The sequence below is a fragment of the Anabas testudineus genome, chromosome 24, assembly GCF_900324465.2.
Source record: "Anabas testudineus chromosome 24, fAnaTes1.2, whole genome shotgun sequence".
Lineage (NCBI taxonomy): Eukaryota > Metazoa > Chordata > Actinopteri > Anabantiformes > Anabantidae > Anabas > Anabas testudineus.
The window spans coordinates 12,843,383-12,868,091 of NC_046632.1; the positions used below are offsets into that span (position 1 = coordinate 12,843,383).

Consider the following 24,709-nt stretch of genomic DNA (forward strand, 5'->3'; position numbering starts at 1 on the left):
AATGATCTCAACCTATAACCAAATCTTCATTAATGCGCATTAATCAGACGATGTAGGGCCAGCTTCACTGGCTTGAACCATGCTTTCACAAAATCCTACAATGGATGACCTAGAATCTTTATGAGCTTTATTGATCCATAAAAGCCATCTCCAAAAGGCTAAGATGATTAATTTCAATCCTTATTATTATTATAATTCTGTGAAACCCTCTGCAGGTGGGGAAAGACCCGCTAAAGTTAAAATGTCCCTTATTTAATAATGAAACTGTTTTGGTTTTTATAGGAAAGTCCCTCACGGGTCCCCGGACCCCGGGTTGCGAACCCTCCAGCCTATCGGTGGCAGCAGGAACAGGCTCCACCGGGCTCCACGATGGGATGGACGAGCGCCATATTGCGGCTGGCTGAACAGAGGGAGGGGAAGTCTGCGGCTGCGAGCTTCGGACCATCGTACAGTCCTCATCTCATCTCCAAACCTCACCAGCTCCGGTAAGACTTGACGCAGATCTGTTGTGCTGTCTGAAGCCCGCAGCACAGCGATTTGTAGCCTGCGCAAAAAGACACTTTGCGCACTTTTGCCCTGGCACTCTGTGCCGCTGTGCACAAAGGAGGTAAATCTCACAACAGGTGTCAGTGGGATTATAATGAGGATGTGGCTCACTGCTGCGCAAAGAGCAACGCTGTTAAAGACCACGTTAAGTGTTTTAGGATTTGTTTTAGTAGGAAATCTTTGGCCTCTGTCTCCGTCAAAGCTAAAAAGCTGGAATTTCTCGTTTGCTGAGCGCATCGTTTTCCTGTTTGATGTGGGTGTGTGCGCCTTTGATCCATAATAAAGATGAGAATATACCTTAAAATCATCACTTTGTTATATTTTAACACTGTAACCGCTTGAAAAGGTTAGAAAGATATAACAGTGTGACTGAGACAGTTGCCCTGACCTTTGATGGTTAGTTATATTTTAATCCAGGAGCGTTTCTACGGTTTGTAAAGCGGCGTTTTGAACGATAGGAACAAATACGGGTGGTAATGGCTTCTATTAATTAATTAGGGCGTGTGTTTGTCAGCAAAATTAAAGCGTCAAGTGGCTAAAACAGTGCAGGGTGGAGACTATAAGTTTATCATGGTTAGGGGTGAGGCACGCTGAGGACCATATTTAACTTGTCTAGCGCCTCGATGATTCAGCACCGTCAATGCACAAAAGAGGTTTAGGATTCCCGGTGCGTAATTTCAGAATAAAACGATTCATCACGCTCGAACTACAAAAGGGTCTGGAGTGTTAGAGTGAGACTCGGTTTGACTATTATTAGATTCTTAGATTTGATAAAATAGATTGAATGTTTGTTTTGGACAGAACAATAAGAACCCAGTGTTCATTACTATTTTTTACTCTTAGTGTACCACCAAGTCATGTCAAAGGTAAGTAGCTCTTTGTTACTTCAGGATTATGACAAATAGGTAAGTAAAAGCTGTGACTTATAAAAATTTTAGAAATCAAACGGAATGGCTATTTTGTTTGGATTCTATCTAGACTAAACCTACTAAAAGTATCATTAATCGTTCAGTGTAAATAAGAGTTAAATCATAAAGAAAGTGGTCACACATATAGTACCTATAGGCTATAGTACCTCCCAGCTTGTTCAGTTTTAATTAATCTACAGTGCAGTCTTGACTTTAAATGAATCTAATCACCCATCAATACATATATCACCAAGGTCATTGCTTCCTTGTCAAAATGGTTGAATTCTGTAGGAATGACACATTCCTGCCATTAGCGGCCCTAAAGCGCTCTTATTCTGAAGGCCATCCAGGTGAACTTCCTGTGCTGAGTCAGGTGGCTGCTGTTCACTTGTCGGTTTTCAGCGGTGATTCATCCTGATGAGTGTCGCGCTGCCCTCGACCCGGTTTAAGTAACGCACAAGTGGCTGAAACTCGTTTCTCTTCTTTCTCTCTTCTCAGGAAGGCGCAGTGACAGCCGCACGGAGCACAGGTCTCTTTATTAGAAACGGTTTTATTTATCAGCTCCTCGCATAGAGCCAGGAAAAGGACAGAAAAATGCCCAAAGCGGTAAGTAGCCTTTGGATTTATTGATATTTGAAGTCATTGCTTGTTGTAGCACTGCTGTAATCTTTAAAGGAAACAGAAGTCCCCAAATCACTATAATATTTTATTATAGCGACTTGACCTTGATCAAATATTAAAACTAAACTAGTTTTTAAATATTATATGTAGTGTAAATTGGTCTAATTTACTGACAGTTTGTACAGACTTTGATTCACAGTGAGCTTGTAGAGGTGTGACTGTGATTTATGACGAGCTCTAAAATGATGGGACTTTTTTGTTGCCAGTTTTTAAAGAATATCAGTCACTTCAGGTCTGTGAATCTGACCTGCCCAGTTAGTATGTGTACCATGTTAGGTCTCCTAAAACCCAGGTCCACCTTCACAGACTGAGTAACAAGCAGAACAAAACACATTTTCACTAAATTCAATATATAGTTGTGTCAAACAGTCAGTGGGGTTTGTGTTACAGGGCAATGCCACCACAACTGTACACTACTCTTAAATCTGAGGGTGCTCATAGGAGCGTTAACTTCATCCACTTTGCTCCAAAGCTAGAAACAAGAACTGTACCGCTCTATGTCATAAAACGCATAGTTTACAATGTGTGTACGAAGTAGGAATACTTCAGGATCAAAACCATTTGCTGTGCGACACAACTTTTGTGCAACATCATCAAACAGGGAGGTGGAAACTCTCTTTTTTACAGAGGTGCTGGAATAATCCTTGAGCCTTGCAACCCTGATGAATACAGGGCTCCCTCTTAGTCTTTGTAAGTTACACTAGAGGCTGAAGATTGTGGGTGTGTGGCTGCTTCCTACATAATATTGCTTCCCTATGGTTAACTTTAATCATATTTGTACAAATCAGTGACGTCTTGTCATTAAAAATGCAAAACCGAGGACAAACAAAGAATATTTGACATGGTTGTTTTCTAATATTTGATCAGGGTTTTGCCTTCAAATTGCTCTCGACTCATTCTGCCCCACCCCAGCTATTACACACTGTACAGTTCCACATGGCACATGTCCCTCCCTAAGTCTCACCGTTTCATATTATATTTTCTGTCTGAAGGAAACTGTAATAGAAATGAGAAAAACATATTAACCTTTTTTTCCAATACTCAGTAAAACTTTTCTGTGCTTTCTGTTCTTTATACTTGTTCTATATATGTTGTCTTTATGGCTGAGATGGCTAAAACATATAGTTATTGAAGTTTATTAAGGAACAGAGAAAAGATTGGAAAGATTTTTGTAATAATGGACAAAGAAAATCCAGCTAAAATCCTCCCAGATCATGACAGAGACAGGTTGAACAGAGCAGTGTATTGTGATGACTCTGACTAAAGCTGCAGTCATAAAGTTTGTTGTCATTTTGTTTAGAATAGCTTCAGGGTTGTCATGAGCGTTACTGCGGAAGTGACGTCAGTAGTGTCTGATAGCAGCGGCCCTGGTACCACAAAACCAAACCTTTTTGGATGAGAAGGTCTGACTGTTTTCTTTTCCATGACATTAATGATTTAATCAGCTTTAATTTTAGTGTTATCCCCTAGTTGCTCACTGACTGTTCAGTACGTGGCCTCTTGACTGGCCCATTTTCCAGTTTGTACAGCATGCCATGAGAAATATCAGTGGGGCACTAAGTCTGTTATAATGAAGTTTCTCCTTTGATGCTATTTGTAGCAGAAAGCTTCATAATCTCTAATTAATTCTGCATAAAGCGAGTTTATTTTTAGATTATGTAAATAAAGGTTTATATTTTGGCATAAACATGTAAAGTGTGAACTTAGATTACTAGTTTGAAGAGTGTTAGTAGCTGAAGCCAGCGACACACGAAGCTACAGTCAGATAACACAGGATTATTTTAGGGCTGCTACTTGTGTTAAGTTCAGTTGAATGATCTGAGCAGTTTCTTCAAATCCTGTTACAAATACTGTTGATTAGTTTATCACAGAATAGATGCAGCTCTAGTTTAATTACCTGGTGTTAGGTATACTGTACATGGAAGAGAGATATTGAATATATAGATTCAAGTCTTACCTTTTAAAATTACTTGTATTCTTCTTGTTTTTTGTCTTTTAAATCATCATGACGGTGTTCATTTCTTAGGCCACCTGACACCAGACACCTTTTGTTTTGTTCAATAACATTTGTAAAATCTCACCTACATAATTTTGACCTATAGCAAACTGAGTAAAAGAACTCTAAAGACAAAACATTTTCTATACTGTTGTGACTTGAGTATTTAGGGAAAATGTGTACAAGACTGTGACAGTTTTAGATGTGAGATACGTGCATCTTCAACTTCAAATTCAAGATTGACAAAAAATATAAAAAAACAAAATTTAAGGGACATTAAGAAAAAGAAGTGAAATGAGACCAAGCAGTCACATAGGCTACAAAGTTATAAATAGTGTATTCTCAAAAGTAACTGTAGTTGCTGAAAAGCAAAGATCAAAGAGGATTCAATTGAATTTTTATCCTTTTAAATGTGACACTAATTGGCACAGAATCGCACATGCACTCTGAATTATTACACTTCAGAAAGTTGGCGTGAAATCAAACATTCCAGTATTGTGTGCTTGGAAAAGAGAAGAGGAGGTTGGACCAGATTTAAGGGGTAGTGAAGGTTCCTATATTGGTACTTCTGTGACTCATGTTTCACTTATCTGAATGACACATTGTCAGAAGAAAATGATAGAGCTCCCTGGTTCTCCCTGAATCCTGCTTCCTTGCGGTCACAGCCGCGTGACACAAACCATACAAGGCGTAGCCACAATCAACATGGATGGGTGTTTCCTTTTCATGTCCAGTACCATTGTTAGTATTTGTTTCTTTAAATAATTGATAATTGGAAAATGTGTGGAACGCCCTTCTGTGCTGATTCACAAATCCCAAAATGGTTGCAAGTCCTTCAGCTGTCATTTGTCAGTGGTGTGAACCTGTTAATGTACACGTCCAACTTATCTGCACTGAAATGGCTGAAGTCGTTTTTGGCTATATTGCTCTCAGACCATTTTCAGTGAAATCCCCATGGTGACTCCCATTGCAGAGGACAATTGTGTTGCAAACTATGTAGAAGGATAAATATTGAATGGTCGTCACTGAAGAATGCAGAGCAACCTATGTACAGCTTAACGACTGAGGTGACGACCACTTCTTTTCTTTCACTTGAGTCGGAGCCCCTCCTTAACTTAAAAGGCCGAAAGATAAGATTTTTTAGTTAATGATCATATCCGACTGGGAAGGGAGGTGTAGACGTATACTCTGGATCGGAACTAGGAAATATTTGGGATTCTTTGGCGTTGGCTTGATTCGTTAATTGAGAGAATCATAGGCCCACCAAGTTCTGTGGAATATCTCGAGACAGTGGATCTGGGATTTTTTGGGGGGATTATGAGAAGTTACTGATATTTGCTGTTGAGGAAGACGGACGTTTAGTCAAAGTGACTGAAAGTGTTACCTAGAAGCATTTAAAGAAATAATTAATACACTTTTACTTCGTTGTATGCTAGGCTAAGCTAACTGGCTCCTGGCTGTGGATGCATATTTGTTGAAAATAGCAATTTTATCATCTAAATTCAAAAGAGTGAATAAATATATGTCTGAAAACCAAAATGTTTCTTTATATTGCAACATCTATTTTCATTGTAGGCGTCACCATGAAAGCATCTCCTCCTCCACTATTGATCACATGCACTTTGTTCTTCAGTATGGATTTGTTCTACTGTTTTGTTACCATGGAGCTGCTGTTATTTGTTATCATTTGTTGTAAATCTATAGATGCTTTAGGTCATTGTAGTAGATTATTTGAAAACCTGTGCTCCTGTAGTTAAAATTATTGAGCCATTTCTGACTGCGCTGACTAGTGGAGCTGGGATGTGTACGGTTAATATGAATGGCTGGACTTTCCTCTGACTAAATTTGCTCATTGTGGAACTCTGGGTTCTCGCCCAGTATATTTTTAGCATATGTGTCATGTTTTCTTTATTGCTGTGAATGGCCCCAGTTTATTGTGAGTTACTGTTGGTTGACTTCACGTTGAGCTCGGATATCACTCACTCAGTAGTTTCTGTTGGAACCACACATTCACATATTCCATTTTGTGCTGGTTAGGGTGTGTGTGTGTTTTTTTTTTTTATAGGTTCTCAGTCTGTCTCTGCTGTAAATATAGACTCTGATGCTGAGAGAAGCTTCTCAAATCTGTCAGGGTTTCTGCCTATTCACGGAACAGGGGAAGATTATACACAGCTTATGACTTATTAGAGTGGTTTATGATCTTCTGATGCCAGTTTGTGTTGGTTTTTGGTAATCTGGCTCTGTGATGATAGCAAGGAGCTGCTGGGTTTCTGCAGCTGAAAGGATCTCTTTGTTTTGCTGTGTAAAGTAAATGCAGTGTTGCCTCTCCTTCCCCTGGTTTCTAGCTGTGACTTGAAGCTGGTATAAGTCGCTCTGTCTCTCCAAAAATCTCAAAGTGGGCAAAACAACAGAGCTCAGAGACTGCTTAGTTAGGAAAAGTTCCGCTGATTCTCGGTTTTAATCATAAGTGAGTCGTGTCTGCTAAGCTAACATGACAGCAGCAGATATATGGATGATAAAACGGGGCATCCCTGAATATCCACTGTCTAGACTGCTAGTTCCTTAAAGAATCCCGTACAGCACAGTTTTACATCCAGCGCTGTGATTGGATTTGCCTTCTCTGCAGGACTTAAGCCTGTCAGTTACTTGCTCAGCCTGTGCATCTTCATAGGAATCGACCCAGCTCTGAGTCACCATACTAGTCACTGCAGCAGCCCAGACGTCCCTTTTTGAGTAGGCGTCATTGAATTTGTTTCACCGCTAAGCCTCAGCTCTGGTCACAATGGGCTGGAGTTGAAAGATGTCACTGGAGGCTTTCTGTTTGGCGAGCTCTTAACTCTGTGTCTACCAACCTCTTTGTATCTTTTTCACTGTGTATTTATAAATTCAGTCAATAGTCTGGAGGTGGTTCTGTGTCTTTTTATGACCTCCGCACATACCAGAGACATTTGCCATTAAACCAACAGAAAAGAGATTCAACATGTACATTACCTCAAAGCAGCTATTGTAAACATTTGTGCATTGTTGCATGGCCTTTGTGAGAAATTCAGATGCCATTTGCTGATTACAGATCAAACTTACAATGCAGAATATTGTTTCTACCTATTATGAGACACGGTTGACGTCAGTTTTTATTATTCTCTGTGGTACACCAGTCATGTTATTTGTAATGGTTTTGAAATTGCGGATTAATCACTGGGGTGTGAGTGAACATTAAATTACATCAGGTTTCAGTTAGATGGAGCGACTCTTTTTGTGCACAGTTCATTCTGATCAATCATTAACCGGGGAACTGAAAGAAGTGCCTTTTTTCTGTGAATGCGAGTGTGTGACTGGAGTAGCTTTTTAGAATAACGTGTCTTATCAGCTTGTGAAAGTCGTGCCTGATACTGTATGCCTCCAATTTTGTTTATATGGTAAAGAATGACATTTTTTATATGTATTAATTTCTTGAGTTAAAATTTTAGATCAGCTTCATATTATACCTAAGAAGCCAAAGATTTTGAAGCAGAATTGCCTTGAATCAACTCCTCTGTCTCTGAGAAAGCATAGATAAACACAGAGCCCCATGTGTTTACTGTGCAAATACACCCTCTACCAAACACACACACAAAGCACTATGCAGTAGTTTGGCATACTTTACCATGTATTAGTCTTTACTTGTGAGAACCTCTCTGTTGCTCTGGGTCAGCTCTTGAACTGCTGTTTCCTTCTGTTTCTCCACAGGTCAATGTTCGCGTCACCACCATGGATGCTGAGCTGGAGTTTGCCATCCAGCCCAGCACCACTGGCAAGCAGCTGTTTGACCAGGTACAGTGGTTTTCAGTTGTGTATTGACCTCTGGCATCAGTGGTGTATATCAATAAGTATATTACAAAAATCCTGTTTCTAGTCTTTCTACAAGTGGCTGCAGCTACATATTTACAATAAGCACCTTCCCCCCCCAAAAAAACACACATTGATAAGATGTTGAAGAATAATGTAGGTGTTTCACAAACATAATGCAAAGTGGTCACAAACTGCTACGGCCTCCGTCTTCATGTCAGTTAAGTGGATTGACGTAAGTCATGAGAAAGATCAGTGTTAGGAGAAAGTGTCTGCTCTCATTATCATCCCTCCAAAGCTCTTTCCATTCATTATGTCCAGGTCCGACAAGTTATCTCCTACAGATGAGATTACAGGAGCTTGTGGCCTCTTTAGCGTCTTTATCAGTGTCTGTCGTCTTGGTGAGGGTCATGGACTCTCTCTCTCTCTATATAAAGATACATATATGGTTTCCTGTGAAGATAAATAGTAGCTTAACATACCACAAATAAAATGTAAGGCATTTATTAGGTTAATGATTAATGGCATTAGGGAAGAATGTGAAGAAGCTACAGAGGGAAAGGTGTGGCCACAGTAAAGGAGAAGTTGTCTCTCTATAGTACAGGACACTTTGTTTTGGAATGAACTTTAGTTATTCTGATTACTAAATACTGGTTTGATTATTTTATGGAGAGAAACCTGGCTCCGTGGTGTCTGGCACCATTTTAAGAAACCCCACTCCCATTTTCCTACTATAGCTAATATAAAACGTAGTCTTGTTGATAGTAAATAATTATTTTTGAACACATAACACTACAAACACTTGTGTGTTTACTGGGTGAATATTTGTTATGTCATAACTACAAATATGTGTCATGGTCTTTTATAGGCACAGTCCCAACGACTGGTCTCTTGCAATATGATTAAATTAGGACTTTTCTTTTATGCACGTTTCCTCTCATTATACAACACTATTGTGAGCTCAGTGCCTAAAATCCAAATGTAGATGACATGTCCTCAGCTCCCTGTAGGCTGAATGACAGCACCGGGGGAGGAAAGGCATTGTTTTAGGCACTTCCTGTTTAACTCGTTTTTCAATAGCAAGTGGAGTGAGTGTGTGTCTTGAGGATACATGTCAGGGGATTCACCCTTCGTGTCAGCAGCACTGTAGAGAACATTTTACTCAAAATAGATTTGAATACAGTCATATTGAGCATAATAACGCAGGATAAGAACTGTAGTAAGATATTTGCATATTTTATTGTGATATTGATGTCACTGCTTGTGTTTAGATGGGATTTGGTGAGTTTTTTTTTTAATAATGACAGTATGCATGTTTGTTAAAGGTAAAAACAGCTTTTCACTTTATTTCTCTATTTATTCCCTTCCCTACTTGTTAGCATAGCCCTGAGTTAGGGGTGCCACAGATAATCAGTCATTCTCTGTGATAGTGCCAGAGGCAATTCAGTGCTTTATTTCAGCACAAAGATACAGTTTACTAATGTGAAGATGTGAAAATGTCTCTAAAGTTTCACACCTTGTCTGAAGTCCAAGCATCTGAATGAATTCTGCTGCTTAAATTTAGCTGGAGTAGCTGTAGCATGGGTATAATCAGCAGCAAAGACGCAGTCACTGTCTGTGACAAACTATGCCAAACATCTTGCTGAGTAACAACAGTGAGCTCACGGTCCGGCTGAGTGTGAAGCATGGTGTGGCCTCAGTGGTCAGCGGGTGGTAGTTCCTATCACGCTGTTCTAAAAGTAGAACATCTGCCACGCCCCTACACGCCCTTGTATAGTTTCATTACCGTATGACTGTGTTCTGTTTCACTTTACTGAGCCATCATCGTTTACAGTAGACGTAATAATTAGTTATATTTATCCTCTGCGTGTTTGCCTTTTTTTCAGATGTTGTAAACCCCGTGTCCTTTGTTGTTGTGGTTTCAAAAGACTTTCAATTTCAGCTTCAGCTTCGGAGACCTGGATTGGGTTAAACAGCTGAAACACTGGCCACATTTTACACAGTCCTATGGCAACCTATGATGAATGAGTCCAAGTCATAATTATACAGTAAACAATAACAGACTGGCTGTGCAACACTCCCTTTACTGTTTCGCATTGAACCTGTGGTCTGACAGTCATAGAGCAGTTTCCTTTGGGCCGGTACCTACTGCTCCACACTAACACTCCCCACCTCGAAACGTACTTCTTCATCTTTGCGTCAGCCTGACTGGGTGAACCCGTCCCTTCCCCTCCTCAGCTGCTAGAACAGTCGGAACAGTATATTATTTAACCCAGGCCACGCAGTGAGTAATGCTGTTTCAGCCCAGGGGCATGCCTCTCTCTCACCACAGGGCCCGAGCTCCTATAGAGCAGGAGGAGAAACTCTCACTCACTGACAGACGAGTGCAAGATGAGAGTACAGACATGCTGCTTTTGCCTTTGTGGCACCACAGATGTTTGGTCCTTCGACATACAAGTTTGTTACAATGCAAACTCATACAAAGTTTAGCATTATTGACGTGGCTGCAAATGTTTCACAGAGTTTACAGTTTTGTAATCATTGCCAGAATGAACTAGACGTCTGCTTGTATCACCTTATAAATAATAAGAAATTTGGCCTACAGAGATATTTTTATGCTAGATTTTATTTTTAACAAGGCTGGCTTAAGATATTTAAAAACGACACATGGTGTTTTGTACATCATGGCAGGATGTCCATAGCTTTCAAGCGTTCTTGATGTACATTGGAGCAAACTAGCAACCCATTACAGACATGGCAGCCTGCCAAACCAACCTGCTGTGATGTCTATTTACCAAATTCAAATTTAATCCCTCACCAATGAACTGTATTATTTTCAGAGTCCTTTGCCAGTGTGTTTTTCAAGCTAGTTTGCCTATCTGTTATGTGAAGTACAACATTATTAAAGGTTGGTAAGGTTACCCAAAGAAATGGTTATTTGTCCGACAGTGCCAATGTCATATCAAGTCTCTTATCCCCTGAGAAAAACATTCATTTAGGAATCTGTGTGGGAGCCCACTCTGTTCCTCTGCCTCTCACTTTACGCACCCCAAAGCAAAAACCACCATGAAAGGGCTGATTGTTTTCAGATGCCTTATGAGTTTCATTACAGGTGAGGTGCAGCCTCAAGTACTCTCTCATTTCAGGGCCATGGTAGCTTGTTGTTCTTGCTTTAAAAACAGTCCACCAGAAAACCCATTCATCTTTACTCCCACAGGTCAGCCTGCCTTGTGTTTTGTGTCGGCCACCAGGAGAGGTGGAGAGACCGATTTTAATTTGAACCTTATCATTAGGAATGGGCCTTGCAGGAGTGCCAGCGTGTTGACTCACACTTCACCCAGGCAATTTAGCACCTCACCTGGTGACTGGGTGGGGAATTTGGCAGCGATGCGTTTAAAAAGGGCCTGGTGTCGTTTGTCAATTCAGCACACACATAAACACACAAAAAAACCTGAATTTCTACGCAGTTCTTCTGAGAAAGTTGCTCTCACTCTCAAAAGACCATAAAGAGACTCTGGCAGTTGAGGTTTCTCTCAGAAGCCAGTGGAAAATGGCATCTCCTCTTACTGCACAAGGGATTATTCCAGATCTGTAACAGGGTTTTCCATTTTCTGTCTTAGCTGCAAAAAATCTATCAAAATGTGATTGAAAAAAAATGTAAATTTGCTGATCTGAAAACCTTATTTTAAATGTTTCCAGTGCGGGTGAAATTAAAACCGGGCTCATAACTTGCCTTTTATTAATAATAAGGAGGAGTAATGGCTGCTGCAGCTATGCCAGAAACTAACAGGCTTTATAAGCTGGAGCAGACTCCCTCCACCCTTCTCAATCTGTTCCTGGAGTCGGAGACAGGATGCTAGTCATGCAGCACGCCCTTATTATACAGTATCACTTCTCCACAGACAATGAGACCACTTTGTTTAAGACCACTCTGCTAAATGCTACAGAAAACTACACATTTCAAAAGGTTCACATACTTTTTCTTGCCACTCTATGTAACTGAAAGGATCCAGATTTCAAACATGTTGAGTTTTTAAGTTTTACAGTGTACTTTTGTTTGCCCTGGCAGTAGTAGTTGTACTTTGCCAAGTCCATACTCAGGCCTGGGAATGTGTAACATTATGAGGCTTGTCCACCAGATTAGCCTGGTACCTGAGTATGTCACCTGAAGGTTAGATTCTTCAGACCTTGCCAGCACCTGAAAAAAACCTTCAAACCTTTTTATGACTCATGCTGAAAGAAAAGTATCAGTAATTCATTTACATTTATTGGAAAATACGTATTAAGTATGAAAACGAGTATTAATCTCTGCTAGTTACAGTTTCATATTATATTAGAACATTTTCAACCAAATCAGCTGGTGTGAACCCTGAATCTCAAAATGTCCTTTAACATAAATAACTTGAGCTTTTATACTTAAAATACTTACTTTTATTATTTATTATTGTCAGCAACAGAAGTAATTGAATATTCAAAAAGAATCAGCTGATTATGAGGTGTAATAATATTAATTTTTCTTCTTTCTCTGCGTAGGTGGTGAAAACCATTGGCTTACGTGAGATCTGGTATTTTGGACTCCAGTACATGGATGGCAAAGGCTACTATACTTGGCTAAAACTGGACAAAAAGGTAAAAAAAAAGTCCAACACATTTTGTTTGGTTTTCTTTCATAATGATCCTTCTATCTTTTAAATTAGCACTAGCTGTATTATTATTATTGCCGATAATCAGCCCATGCTGTGTTTTTTACTGTGAAGTTATTCAGTATACACACACGTTTTCAAATTATTGATAGGATTATTTCAGATCCTGACCAGAAATTCCTCTGTGATTACATATGATGATACCGACAACCTGCAGATCATATCTAGTTTTAAGTATGTGTCAGCTGCACACATTGCAACACCTATTCCTGTGGACTAATAGAGAAAGAATGCATTCTTATGAGGGGACAATGCAATCAGTGCTTTCCCTTTCAGTCAATCAGTAGCCATGATATTACACTAAGTCTACAGTCATTTGCTGTATTGTTGTTTCACTTCTGACATGGCTGTTCATTTTAAAGCCCAGTCTGGTTTCTTTCTGTGCACTGCATGCAATCATCTGGAGCTGGGTTATTTGACAACAGTGTGAACTCTTTGTGAACTATAACTGCTTCTGTGTGTTTTCACTGAGTAAACACAGCTGTCTTGGACTAACTCCTATTCCTGAGTTATAACCAAACCTGTAAAAAGCAAATCAGCCAGAAAAATGAAGTTATGCCCGTAAAAACGCAGAATACCACATATGCGAGATTGCGTTGATATCGCAATTTCAATGCTATCTAGCAACCGCTGTAGCTTTTTAGATTAGCTGCTTCTTCATTGGGGTTTCCCTTAAAGGAGAATGCCACCAATGTTTTTACAAGAATTGGAGAATACTACTTAGTATGTGGCATAAAAACTGGTTAAAGTTCTTTGTGGCTCTGCTGTATCATTTTTGATCCCTTGTTTCAACTGATAATGTTATAGGAACGCTACTTAAGTGCTCTTTAAATATATATACCTCACTCTACTGGCCCTAATTTTGCAGCTTTAGCTGGAAATTGTGAAGAAATAAGAGGATCAGAAATGTATTGTGTGTAAAGTATCTAATGGGACTGGTTGAAAATGTAGGAAACCAGAAACTACAAAAGTTGCACTTTTTCATTTAGTAATCATAAACAAGTGTCACACAGAGTGAGAAAAGATTATGCTTACCTCAGTCATCAGCGGTAAACTGTTTGCTGACACTGCGCTGCAGCTCATCAGCACAATGCAAAGCTCCAACTGGAATATTCCCAAGCATGTACAATCCAACCCTCTCCATCAGGACCGCTTGATATCTGTTTCGATATTAGGGGCAAATTGTGTAAACACATTACATACACTGTAATAGGGCGTTATTATAATTGTATTTTCCACAAATCCCATGGCAACAGAAATTGGTGCTTCCTACTATATAGTCTTGACAGTCAGCATTTATTTAGATTTGTAGCTTTTTGTTTATTACATAAAAATCTATTAAAAAACATCAAAACAGAATAAAGACAATAATATAGTAAAAATACATGATATAGCAATAATACTATAGAAATAATTAAACTTAATCTGAGAGATGAGATACTCGTAAAAAACTAAGTGTGTTACTACATGAGAGACACCAGCGACATCACATTGACAGGAGCTTGAGGCTTTGCAATCAGGCAAATCAGTCTGAAATTATCTGATTCACTCCAGTGCCCATTTTTCTCATTGCTTCCCTCCACCTCTTCACCTCCGCCTCCTCAGCTCCTGGTAGATTAGTCAAAAAGAGAATGTTAATCATGCATTTTGCTTCAGTAAATATATTTTATAGAAAGAGAGGTGCAAGTAACCAAATCAATGTATAAGCATATTTATTGAAATATCGATCTGTAGTATTACTTAAATGCTCATATGATACATAATGTCACCAACTATGTTTTATTCCTCTCTAGGTATCATCCCAGGACGTGAAGAAGGAGAACCCGCTGCAGTTTAAGTTTCGGGCCAAGTTCTTCCCAGAGGACGTGTCAGAGGAACTGATCCAGGACATCACCCAGAAGCTCTTCTTCCTGCAGGTGAAAGACAGCATCCTGAGTGACGAGGTCTACTGTCCACCTGAGACAGCCGTGCTCCTGGCCTCCTACGCTGTTCAGGCCAAGTTTGGAGATTACAACAAAGAAATCCACCGATCTGGATACCTGTTGTCTGAACAACTGCTGCCACACAGGTGAGTTGTACTTTTCAATCTCTGTTGTTTATGCATGAACATTTAGACCAAAAGTCAAGTTTCTATTTCAGTCCTGCCTTTGTCACTGTGGGAAGTTGCTAATTAATCTTATAAGACACTTGGATAATCATACGTGTATCTATCAGATCAGTGTGCATGCTGCATTTTAAAAAGATAACAAATGTACCTCATTTGTTGCAACAGAGCATTCAAGATAATGAACATAACTTTGCTCACTGCTGCTAATTGTGCAGCAGCTGATAAAACTGAGCAGCCTTGTTTTTAAAGCAGGCGGGGCACCTTTGGCACACTGAATAACAACATTGTCATAATAGAATTTTTATATGACAACTGCCTGTGTTAGTAGCTGGTAATAATCATGTCCAGTCGGCACATAAATACTTTGATGCCCTGTGTGATGATAGAGAATCTGAACCTGTTTCTACATGCATGTGTGTCAACGTTAAACACTTTTTTTGTACATATAATGTGTCTGCTTGATTAACAATGTATTAGTAAAACTTGCACAAAAAACTCGTTTGTCTTGACACCAAATTCCAGAGCACTGCTCCGTTGTGGCACGCCCCCTTTTGTGCTTTTCCTCCCTCTATGGTACATGAGAAAATTTCAGTATCCATAGAAATGGAGTCTCTAATGTCAATTAACACACTGGAGCCGAATATATGTCTGACAGTGATGGTGATATAGCTGATGTTTTCTCTTATTGTGTAGAGTCCAGGAGCAGCACAAGCTATCCAAAGAACAGTGGGAGGAGAGGATTCAGGTGTGGCACGAGGAGCACGGTGGGATGATGAAGTGAGTGTGTGTTTTTTATAATGTCACTCATCATATAGTACATTTAAACACCAACGTAAAAGTACATTTCAACACCAACTCCGTTCATTCTTGCAGGGAGGACGCTATGCTGGAGTACCTGAGGATTGCCCAGGACCTGGAAATGTATGGAGTCAACTACTTTGATATCAAGAATAAGAAGGGAACAGAGCTGTGGCTGGGAGTGGATGCCCTGGGACTCAACATTTATGAGAAAAATGACAGGTAAGCACTGTGTTTGGACAGAGTTGGAAGTAAACGGCCCTGCTGTTACAGTCTGCTCTGGCTCTCGTTGCCTGCACCCTGCTAGCTGCAGCCCTGTGATACAGAGCTAAACTGGCTGGACCAGGTCCATGTCTGTACTTAATCACTGTTCCTGTTTCTCAGCAAACGGTATGACAGGAATAACAATGAAGGCCAAATGGATACAGACTCTGGGAGGAAAGAATTGGAGAGTTTAACCCAGCAGTTTGCCTCTATCTCTTGTCTCTTTATTATAATTTTTACAGTGACATTATCTAGGTTTCAGAGCTGAAATAATCACTTTAATCTGAAGATTTTAGGTATATTTGCTGAGTAAGGTCCAATTATTAGTGAACCATTGCCTCCATTTTAAAGAGAACCAGTAAAAGTGAACATATTTTATTCTCCTTGGTTGAGTTTTTCTTTGTCTGGTGTTGTGTTTTAGGTGGAACCTATATTTGCAATCTGTCAGGGTGTTTTGGTTGTGTTTGTCGCTTTGTTTATAGGATGTGGCTGTTTAGCAGGTAATTACCCCCTATTTGCTTAAATGAGTTCTGAGATCTCCTGTGGCTGGTGGCCTCGTCGGTGGGGTTACATGGGTGAAGTGCACTGTGTTAAAGGAGCACTTTGTCTCAGGTGACTTGCCTTTCAGTCAGTGACCCTGAGCTGAAATTGCTCCAGCTGTGCTCTGGTGGAGTTGTGCTGTTTGCTCCCAGGTTATAGCTTTTCCCGTATTACAGTAGTAGCACTGTGAGCTCTCTTGCCTGTGTGTATTGAAGGCAGCTTGGCCTACTTTGTTTGCCTTAGTGGAAGAAATCAATGCATCTTGTTGTTTGTTGGCAGGATAATGACAAAGTTTAGAGGGTCAATTGCCGGTGAGGCCTCTAATTGACACTGAGTCTAAATGATTTAGAAACTGTAACTGCTATTGTGTTAAAGTTATCTAGTCTGTCATTCAGCCTTATTGCAACTTAACTGTGGTGTGAAACTTTATTCAGGAACATACTGGGTTCCTCTGACCTTGTGCGAGTCTGTCTCTTTATGTGCTCCCTGTGATCAGCAAAGAAATGCCTCTCTTCCACGGTGCCCTCTGCTGTAACCATGGCCACGCCGACTGGTTTTTCAAGCTGTGCGGCACATAAGAATGTGAGGCTAACCTACAACACTGTCTCTGCAATCAGGGCAGCTGGCCCAGTGCAGCCAAGGCTTCGCCAAGGCACAGTCTGGTGCGGCTTTAACTCCTTGTGCACCACAGCTCTGCTAACCACATCGCTGCTCATTTGCAGGACAGAGAGTTTTTTTCCTTAGCAACCACAGTAAAACACACACCCACAGTGCAGCCATGAATCCACACATAAAGGGCAGCTCCATTAACTGCAAGTCTCCGGCAGAAATATTCAATGCCTGAGATACCATCCACGCACATTGCTTTCTCAATTCCATAAGCATGTGTCAGGGTCAATAATTGAGTGAAATTCCAGTTCAGGCAGTGCGGTTTCACAGGTGAGTTTCGCTGCAAGGTGGAAGGCAGCCTTTCAAGATTACAACACTATCAGCTTGTCAGTGTTTACAGTACTACTTTGTACTGTGTTGAATGAGAGTGGCATCCATTCAGTTTGTCTAGCGCAATTGAACAATGAGCCACACCCTAGATTCAGCCGTCATACTTGAACAGTGGATTTACCAAAATCATTGTTCACCGACGGTCTGAGAGAGGTTTATTCTGACTCTGCTGATTGTTTAGAATAGATAGAGAAGATGGCCTATCCAAATCCTGAAACCAGGGAACGTTGATTATCCAAATAGTTGCAGCTCGGATACATGTGTCTTCTTTTAGGCTCAGAGTTAAGAGGGAGAAACAGCTGGCTAAGTGTGGAGGTGCTAGCCAACTAAAAACTTTAAAAACAAGTGCTAAAATTTTAAAACAGAGGCCTGAAGCCACAACAGAAACAGAAAGATGTGCTTCTTGAATTCTTGAACTATTTCTCTGCTAAAAAAAAATGTGATTCAGTTGTGTGTGCTTCACGTAGCTAACCGATAACTGCCATTGTAGAATTTGCCTCATTGGGACTTTAATTAAAACAAATGTAATTAATGTGGGAGGCTGAAATGATCTCATTTTGTTATCGCCTTAAATTGTTCCTATGGTCACTTCCTCAGACTGACGCCAAAGATTGGCTTCCCCTGGAGTGAGATCAGAAACATTTCCTTCAATGATAAGAAGTTCATCATCAAACCCATTGACAAAAAATCTCCGGTGAGTAAAAAAACCTAAGGATCAGCCATTGTTAAGGTTTTACTTATGATGACCCTTCTTCTATTAAAAGTCTCTTTTCCCTAACAATTTTCTCCAAATGAAGAGAGAGGGAGTTAAGAGTTAATAGTTCTTGCTCTTCTTTAGGTAAAATTCTAACTCTTTTAGGATGCAGTGAGTTTTATTTAAGCTCTTGGCGGCATCGCGTTTCTCTATGCTTGAGAAAAGAACCATTAGATGTATCCTCAGTCCGATCTAGCATACAGAATAAACAAGGCTACTTTGCAAACAGTGCAACTAGTGATGTACCCAGACGTAAGTGGAGCAATTTGTACTGTATTAAAGGTTTTCTTGCACCTGGTCAGACCCATTACTGAGCAAAGTCCTATACAAAGGAAAGCACAAGGTTATTAACCCCACTGTTTGTTCACACTTTTTCCTTCTGCTCTTCTTTCTTTCTTCTCCTGATTTCAGGACTTTGTGTTTTATGCTCCAAGACTGCGCATAAACAAGCGCATCCTGCAGCTGTGCATGGGCAACCACGAGTTGTACATGCGTCGCCGTAAGCCAGACACGATTGAGGTGCAGCAGATGAAGGCCCAGGCTCGCGAGGAGAAGCACCAGAAACAGCTGGAGAGGTATGCAGTTAGTTTCAGTATCAGTTTGATTACTGAGTATGAGTTTTCTTAATATTTATTATGATATTAAATGGATATTTACTTTGTCAATAAAAATGTAAATGAAATGTTAATTCAGTGTTTGATCTTTTAATATTCATTTTAATATTGTAATAAGGATTTCCATCATATTGTAGATTAGTCAAACAAACTTTAGTTTTTAGTTTATTTTGTAGTTTATTTTACAGCAGTGACAGAAAGGATGTAAGAGTTTACACAGCTTTTATAATCAACATCTCAACGCGCTGCAACTTAACAAAACACATGCAGAAAAGACAAAACACGACCAAACTAAGAAAACAGCTTCACCAACTTAACATAGGTGCAGCATTCAGAAAACAACACTGCAAATTGTCAAAATACAACCAAAAATCAAATGCTCCCTGTATACATTTCTGTTAGCACCTGGTTTGACCTCTTTTTGTTGACACAGTTTTATCAATGGAATTTTAAACTCAGTTTGGTTTCCTGACACAGCTGAACTTAAAGTAACTTAAAGTGAAATCACTATTTATTTGTTGACAATACAACACTCATATTTAAATATGAGGAATATTCTTCCTGAATTCGCCCCTTGCTCTCAGCTACAGCTGTCGTCGCACTCTCTGTCCTGCACAGCTGTTCAAACACGGTGATGTAACGCAGACAACACAGTAAATACCAGTGGGAGAACCATTAGATCACCAGACCCCAGTAGACAGTTAGGGTTCACACACAGTAGCTCTGAGTGGTCAGTATCTGTGAACGAAGCTGGGCTGGAGTCCAAACAATCACACAGTCATTAGATGGTTTCTGAGTCCCTCAAGATGCCTCAATGAAATATAATTAAATCCTTGGGGAGATGTTGGGTTGTCGCTGCAGCTTCAAGAATTAAATAATTAGTTTAAAATAAGCTCATCTCTCATATCAAAGAGTCAGAATTTGTGCTAAAAAAAAACGTACTGTACTCTATTTGACTATGACAAAGCGGTACAGTGGTAATAGAGCAGCTTCTGCTTCTCTGAATCTCAGTTTGGGTGTTTGGGGGGGGGGATGTAACTAGGTGTCAGCTATGTGAGCTGTTTCTTTTGTGGGCTCACAACAACTGTCTCTTATCTGCAGGGCCCAGCTGGATAACGAGAAGAAGAAGAGAGAGGCCATCGAGAAAGAGAAGGAGCAGGTGGAGCGAGAGAAGCAGGATCTGATGATAAGGATCTTCCAGTTTGAGGAGAAGACTAAGAAGGCAGAGAAAGGTGGGAGCTGGGGGTGCTCTGTGGCTTATCGCTCACTTAAAAACGAGAATAGAAAGTATGCAAGTGTTTTATTGTGTGTATGGGACAAAACAGTAATGTATTCAGTATACAGGAAGTTAGATTTTGTGTTTTGATTTTATTTGTCCAGACTGGAAAAGCAAAAGCTAATTGTGAAAATTAAAATCTTAGGAAGCAGTTAATTCTTAGGAAGTAGTTAATTTCTGTTGATAAAATTACAAGTAGCAGATCTTCCCTGCTTCTAAATTGGTGCCAAATGAGCTGTTGTTTCTTTTTAATTATCATCAGCCGATTGTGTCATTGGTTAAGCAGGTAGTTTTGTGTTTTTCTGTGTGTAGTAGCTTAGTATTTGTCTCATATCTCTTCTTCTCTTCTTCTTTCCTGCATTTCAGATCTGCAGGACCAACTCCAGAGAGCCATGATGCTGGATCAGGAGCGGAGGAGAGCTGAGGAGGAGGCAGCTCGACTGGAGGCAGAGCGCCAGGCTGCTCTGCTGGCTAAAGAGGAGCTCACCCGTCACGCTGAGGACCAGAAGAAGAGTCAGGATCAGCTGGTTAGTATTTTATTGATGCTGTGCAATTGACTTAAAATCAGTTTTAATTCTAATAATGTGAACTTTTCCAACAGAAAACACCCTGTGCTTAAAGTAAAATACATTAAAAGCTTCTCTCTCACCACATTGAGCTGTTATTTTGTCCAGGTCTGTACCAGGCACATTGCACCGTTAGTGTATTCAGCAGTGCCTAGCTACTGTAGCTCCAGAAGAAACCTCATTGTAGTGTCCAACTGGACCACACCCCATTAGTTCAGACAAACCGCACAGAGTTGCTGGGCAGTGGACCACCCACAGGAGTGTGTGCTTCCACTTTAACAGCCTGGGCAGTAAAGCTGTGGCTCCTACGACACATTCAGCCGCTGATAGTGTCGGACAGACACCTGCTGCGACACCCTTTATACTTAAACCCTATTAAAATAGTTGTGCAATGGATTAAGTCTCTGTGCAAGTTCCACCCACTGTGATTGAAAAAGACGTGGGAGTGTTATCAACAGGCTACTAATGTTTGAAAGCACACAGAGTAACTGATTAATAATCGTGCACTGTGTCCCTGTGTTTCCACTGAGTGACCAGTTTTCTAGCTCAACACTTTTCACATAACAATTTCACGGCCAAGTGCTCCATTGAGGGCTGCAGTGTGTTTAGCGTCTTTACAACTCACACAAACACACAGAACAAAGCAGGTGCAGCTTCACGGTGAAAGACAAGCTGTTCACATTGTTGTGGTCGGGAGGAATGTACCACAACCCGCTGCTTGTGCTAATTTGTGGAAACAAAACACTTTAAGTTTAAGATGTTTTGTTCGTGGATTTGATGAATAAATATATGATCTCATATGGGAGATTTAATTATTATTATTTTATCTTTATTTTAGAAAGCAAGACTAAGCAATAATGCAAATATCTTAAACACGCTTATCACTTTTATCCACCTGTTTGTATGTAACTTGGAGTTTTTTATTAATTCTCGTTTCGTATCAGGCTTCAGAGCTGGCAGAGCACACGGCCAAAATCGCCCTGCTGGAGGATGCATGGAAACGCAAAGAGGAGGAGGCCAGCACATGGCAGCTGAAGGTGAGAGCTTTAACTGTGGGCAAACTGCAGCGTACTGTCTGCTGAGGCTCGTGCATCTATTTCTGTTCTGGTGGGAAAATCGGAGATGGTGATTTATGGCAGACAATTATAGTGTGTTGTACCCACAAAGGACTGGAATTGTATTAGTTTAGACCTTTTCTCCACAGTTACAACAAACAAACTAAAGAAAGGAACCTAGAGTATAATTAGAGTGACTGACTGCTTTTCTCCGTGTTCCCCAGGCCAGGGAGGCCCAGGATGACCTGATCAAGACTAAAGAGGAGCTGCACATGGTGATGACGACCCCAGCACTGCCGCCTCCTCCTCCTCCTACTATGTACGAACACATGGATGACAACAGCGACAGCGAGGAGAACACCAGCACACACAGCGCCGAGCTGCACATAGAAGGCATCAACGATCATCGCAATGAGGAGGATCGCCTGACCGAGGCCGAGAAGAACGAGCGCGTCCAGAAACAGCTGAAGGTGAGGACGGTGTGATCTGAAACAGAGAAAATGAACGTCAGTCGTTCTTATTATGCAAATATTACATTTCTTTCATGTGAAACAAAGAATGAGGACCATGAGGAAATAACATGGTAATAGTGAAAAATGAGCTGACAAATTACTTTATAACGTGATAGAGCACGATAGATTCCACACCTGCACTGCGGTGGAGAAATGTCGTGCAGAACATTACTGTGGTTTAAAGTTATCACAAAGCAATGTGAGTTGCAGTGTCAAAACAATTCTGTTTTGACACTGCTCCAGTTTCAGCCTGTCAGACAGTCACAGCTCAGTTCTTGAAGTTTAAACCAACCAATCGCTCCACAAACTAAATAGGGGATCAGGTTCTCATGCTTTGAATTGAATGATTTCTGCTCTGGTGCCTCAACAAAAAATGCTTTAAAGAAATGTAATCTGGAGCTTGTTCAGGGCAGTGGCTTAAATCACCTCCTGTTTAATGTCATTTTTATTTGAGTAAGAAGTGGGGATTTTAAATTTGCTTTTATCCTACAACTGTGTTAGCAGCAGAGTTGTTGGTTGTGTCCTCTCATGCTTCTTCTTCTTCTTCTTCTTCTTCTCTGCCTTCAGGCCCTGACCTCAGAGCTGGCTCAGGCGCGCGATGAATCCAAGAACACCCAAAACGACCTTCTTCACTGTGAGAATGTCCGCGCCGGTCGAGACAAATACAAGACCTTGCGACAGATCAGGCAGGGCAACACCAAGCAGAGGATCGACGAGTTTGAAGCCTTATAAGAAGCCTTCACCTCTCGGCCACGTTCCCTTTCTGAATGGTCACTACACTTTGCTCCTCAGCTGACTCATACCAACACAAAAACACTCGAAGGACTCAAACACACATCAGTTGCAGACTAAGGTGGAGCAGTAAAAGCACAGCGGAAGCATGACTTACAGAGAGAGAAACTCCTGTCGTGAGTTTGTTTGGCAGCGTGTAGGGCTTTGCAAATCATTTTAGTGCCAAAATCTTTTCTTTTTAGTTTTTCAGATGTTATTTCTGTATTTGATTTTGTGTAATTTGATCAACTCAGACCAAATAAATTTTGTTTGTAACCAGATGTGAGATGAAGTAGTTGGAAATAGCCAAATTTGATCATTATTTCACGATGTGCACATAGAATATTTGTAATCAAAGCCTGGCAGCCTGGCTTTTTTTTTTTTTTTTTGTGTGTGTGTGTGTCTGTCATTTGTTGTGTAGGAAGAAAAGTTTGTCGACTGTAGTGATCACTCAGAAAGGGGAAAACAGTATAAGCAGAGAAAATGTTTTTGTTTTCCATTATATTTGGACACTTTGTTTTATGTTTATTGGTAGTATAAAATCTCATCTAGTTTAATATTTATATTGTATATGGGATATTAAAAAGGGTATTTCATCTTGGTTTGTATATTTTTGCTATCTACTAATGATAATGAAAACATTTAATATGTTTCAGAGGTTTTATATATTGACCAAAATAATAGCAGTGTGTTCCATGTTTTCTTTAGATCAGTCAATTAAATTATTGTTTTGTACTGAAGCAAATATCCAGCTGCATGCCAATAAATCAGTTGAGGAGTTTGCTATCTATCTACAGTAGGTACTTTTGATTAGTTTATTGCCGTGCAGTTCACAGCGTGCTAAGGAAGAACCATCTTCAGAGCACTGTGTTTACTGGGTTTAAAACTTAGGTTTAATATATTTTATTTCTATCTATTCTGTCATGTCACGGATGAGTGAGACATAGCACGTGTTGTGTGCATTTACCCTCCTAAGTGGCCTTTCTCTCTGGCTGTCCCTCTGAGCGGTGCACTCCCAGATAGTTGGTGTTCACTTCTTAATCATGAAAACCTTTAGTTGTTTTAGTGTTAATCCTCACGTGAGGGTAAATAAGGATTGAGGTGAAGGTTACTAAGAGTTTTCATTTTGCAGATTGATCACAAAGGGCGGATCTAGACAGTATAACAGCCACATCACTCTCGTCTCTCCGGACATGGATTAGAGTAGCACCTACTGACACTGTAATGGATACACACAGCTGTGCTGGCCTTTGTATATGAACAGGATTTTATATTGAGGTGTTCATTATATTGGCAATAAATATATGATTCCAAGTGAGTGTGTATTTACTTTATACACTGATTGATTACATGCATTCGGGAACTTCTGCACTGGACAAACTATTGATATGGTTTGGTTAAGCTTATCTTAAGTTCCGCTTTGCCATTAATAAACACACCCCTGTCTCCTTCAGAATAAACTTATATGAAATATGTGTGTTACCAGGTTGTGACAGAAACTCTAGCTTGATATTTATGTAGAAGAAAGAAAGAAATTATTTATCTCCTGGGCTCCAGGACGTATGTACTAAGCATAATTTATAAACAGTTAATTAACATTTACGATCACAGCGTTAATAGATCATAACACTCTATATGTTAATATGGTGAGTTACAGATTGATTTGAATTTATATATTCATAGCCATGTATGTTTGAGAACCCTACTGTATCTTTAATGGTAAAGTAATTCAGATTTGCAGATAATTAATAAAAATGTTAGGATTTTGTTCCACAGATGACTCAGTGGTCAGAA

The 24,709-nt window shown here is 40.1% G+C and overlaps 1 protein-coding gene across 2 annotated transcripts; it reads left to right on the forward strand.

Annotated features, from left to right (window-relative positions):
• The first annotated feature begins 363 nt into the window (after positions 1 to 363).
• On the forward strand, positions 364 to 24,233 carry ezrb (ezrin b). Of its 2 annotated transcripts, XM_026341400.1 has the most exons (14): positions 364 to 485; positions 1,953 to 2,060; positions 7,858 to 7,941; positions 12,490 to 12,585; positions 14,453 to 14,727; positions 15,460 to 15,543; positions 15,640 to 15,786; positions 17,965 to 18,061; positions 18,533 to 18,696; positions 19,837 to 19,967; positions 20,378 to 20,538; positions 21,522 to 21,614; positions 21,857 to 22,102; positions 22,712 to 24,233. In XM_026341400.1, exons 2-14 carry the CDS (start codon positions 2,049 to 2,051, stop codon positions 22,874 to 22,876), a joined length of 1,755 nt encoding a protein of 584 aa, XP_026197185.1. In that variant the 5' UTR covers positions 364 to 485; positions 1,953 to 2,048; the 3' UTR covers positions 22,877 to 24,233. The 2 variants fall into 2 exon arrangements, with proteins under 2 accessions (XP_026197185.1, XP_026197186.1); XM_026341401.1 differs by lacking the exons at positions 364 to 485; positions 1,953 to 2,060; positions 12,490 to 12,585; positions 14,453 to 14,727 and having other exon boundaries at positions 7,883 to 7,941.
• Positions 24,234 to 24,709: the final 476 nt, after the last annotated feature.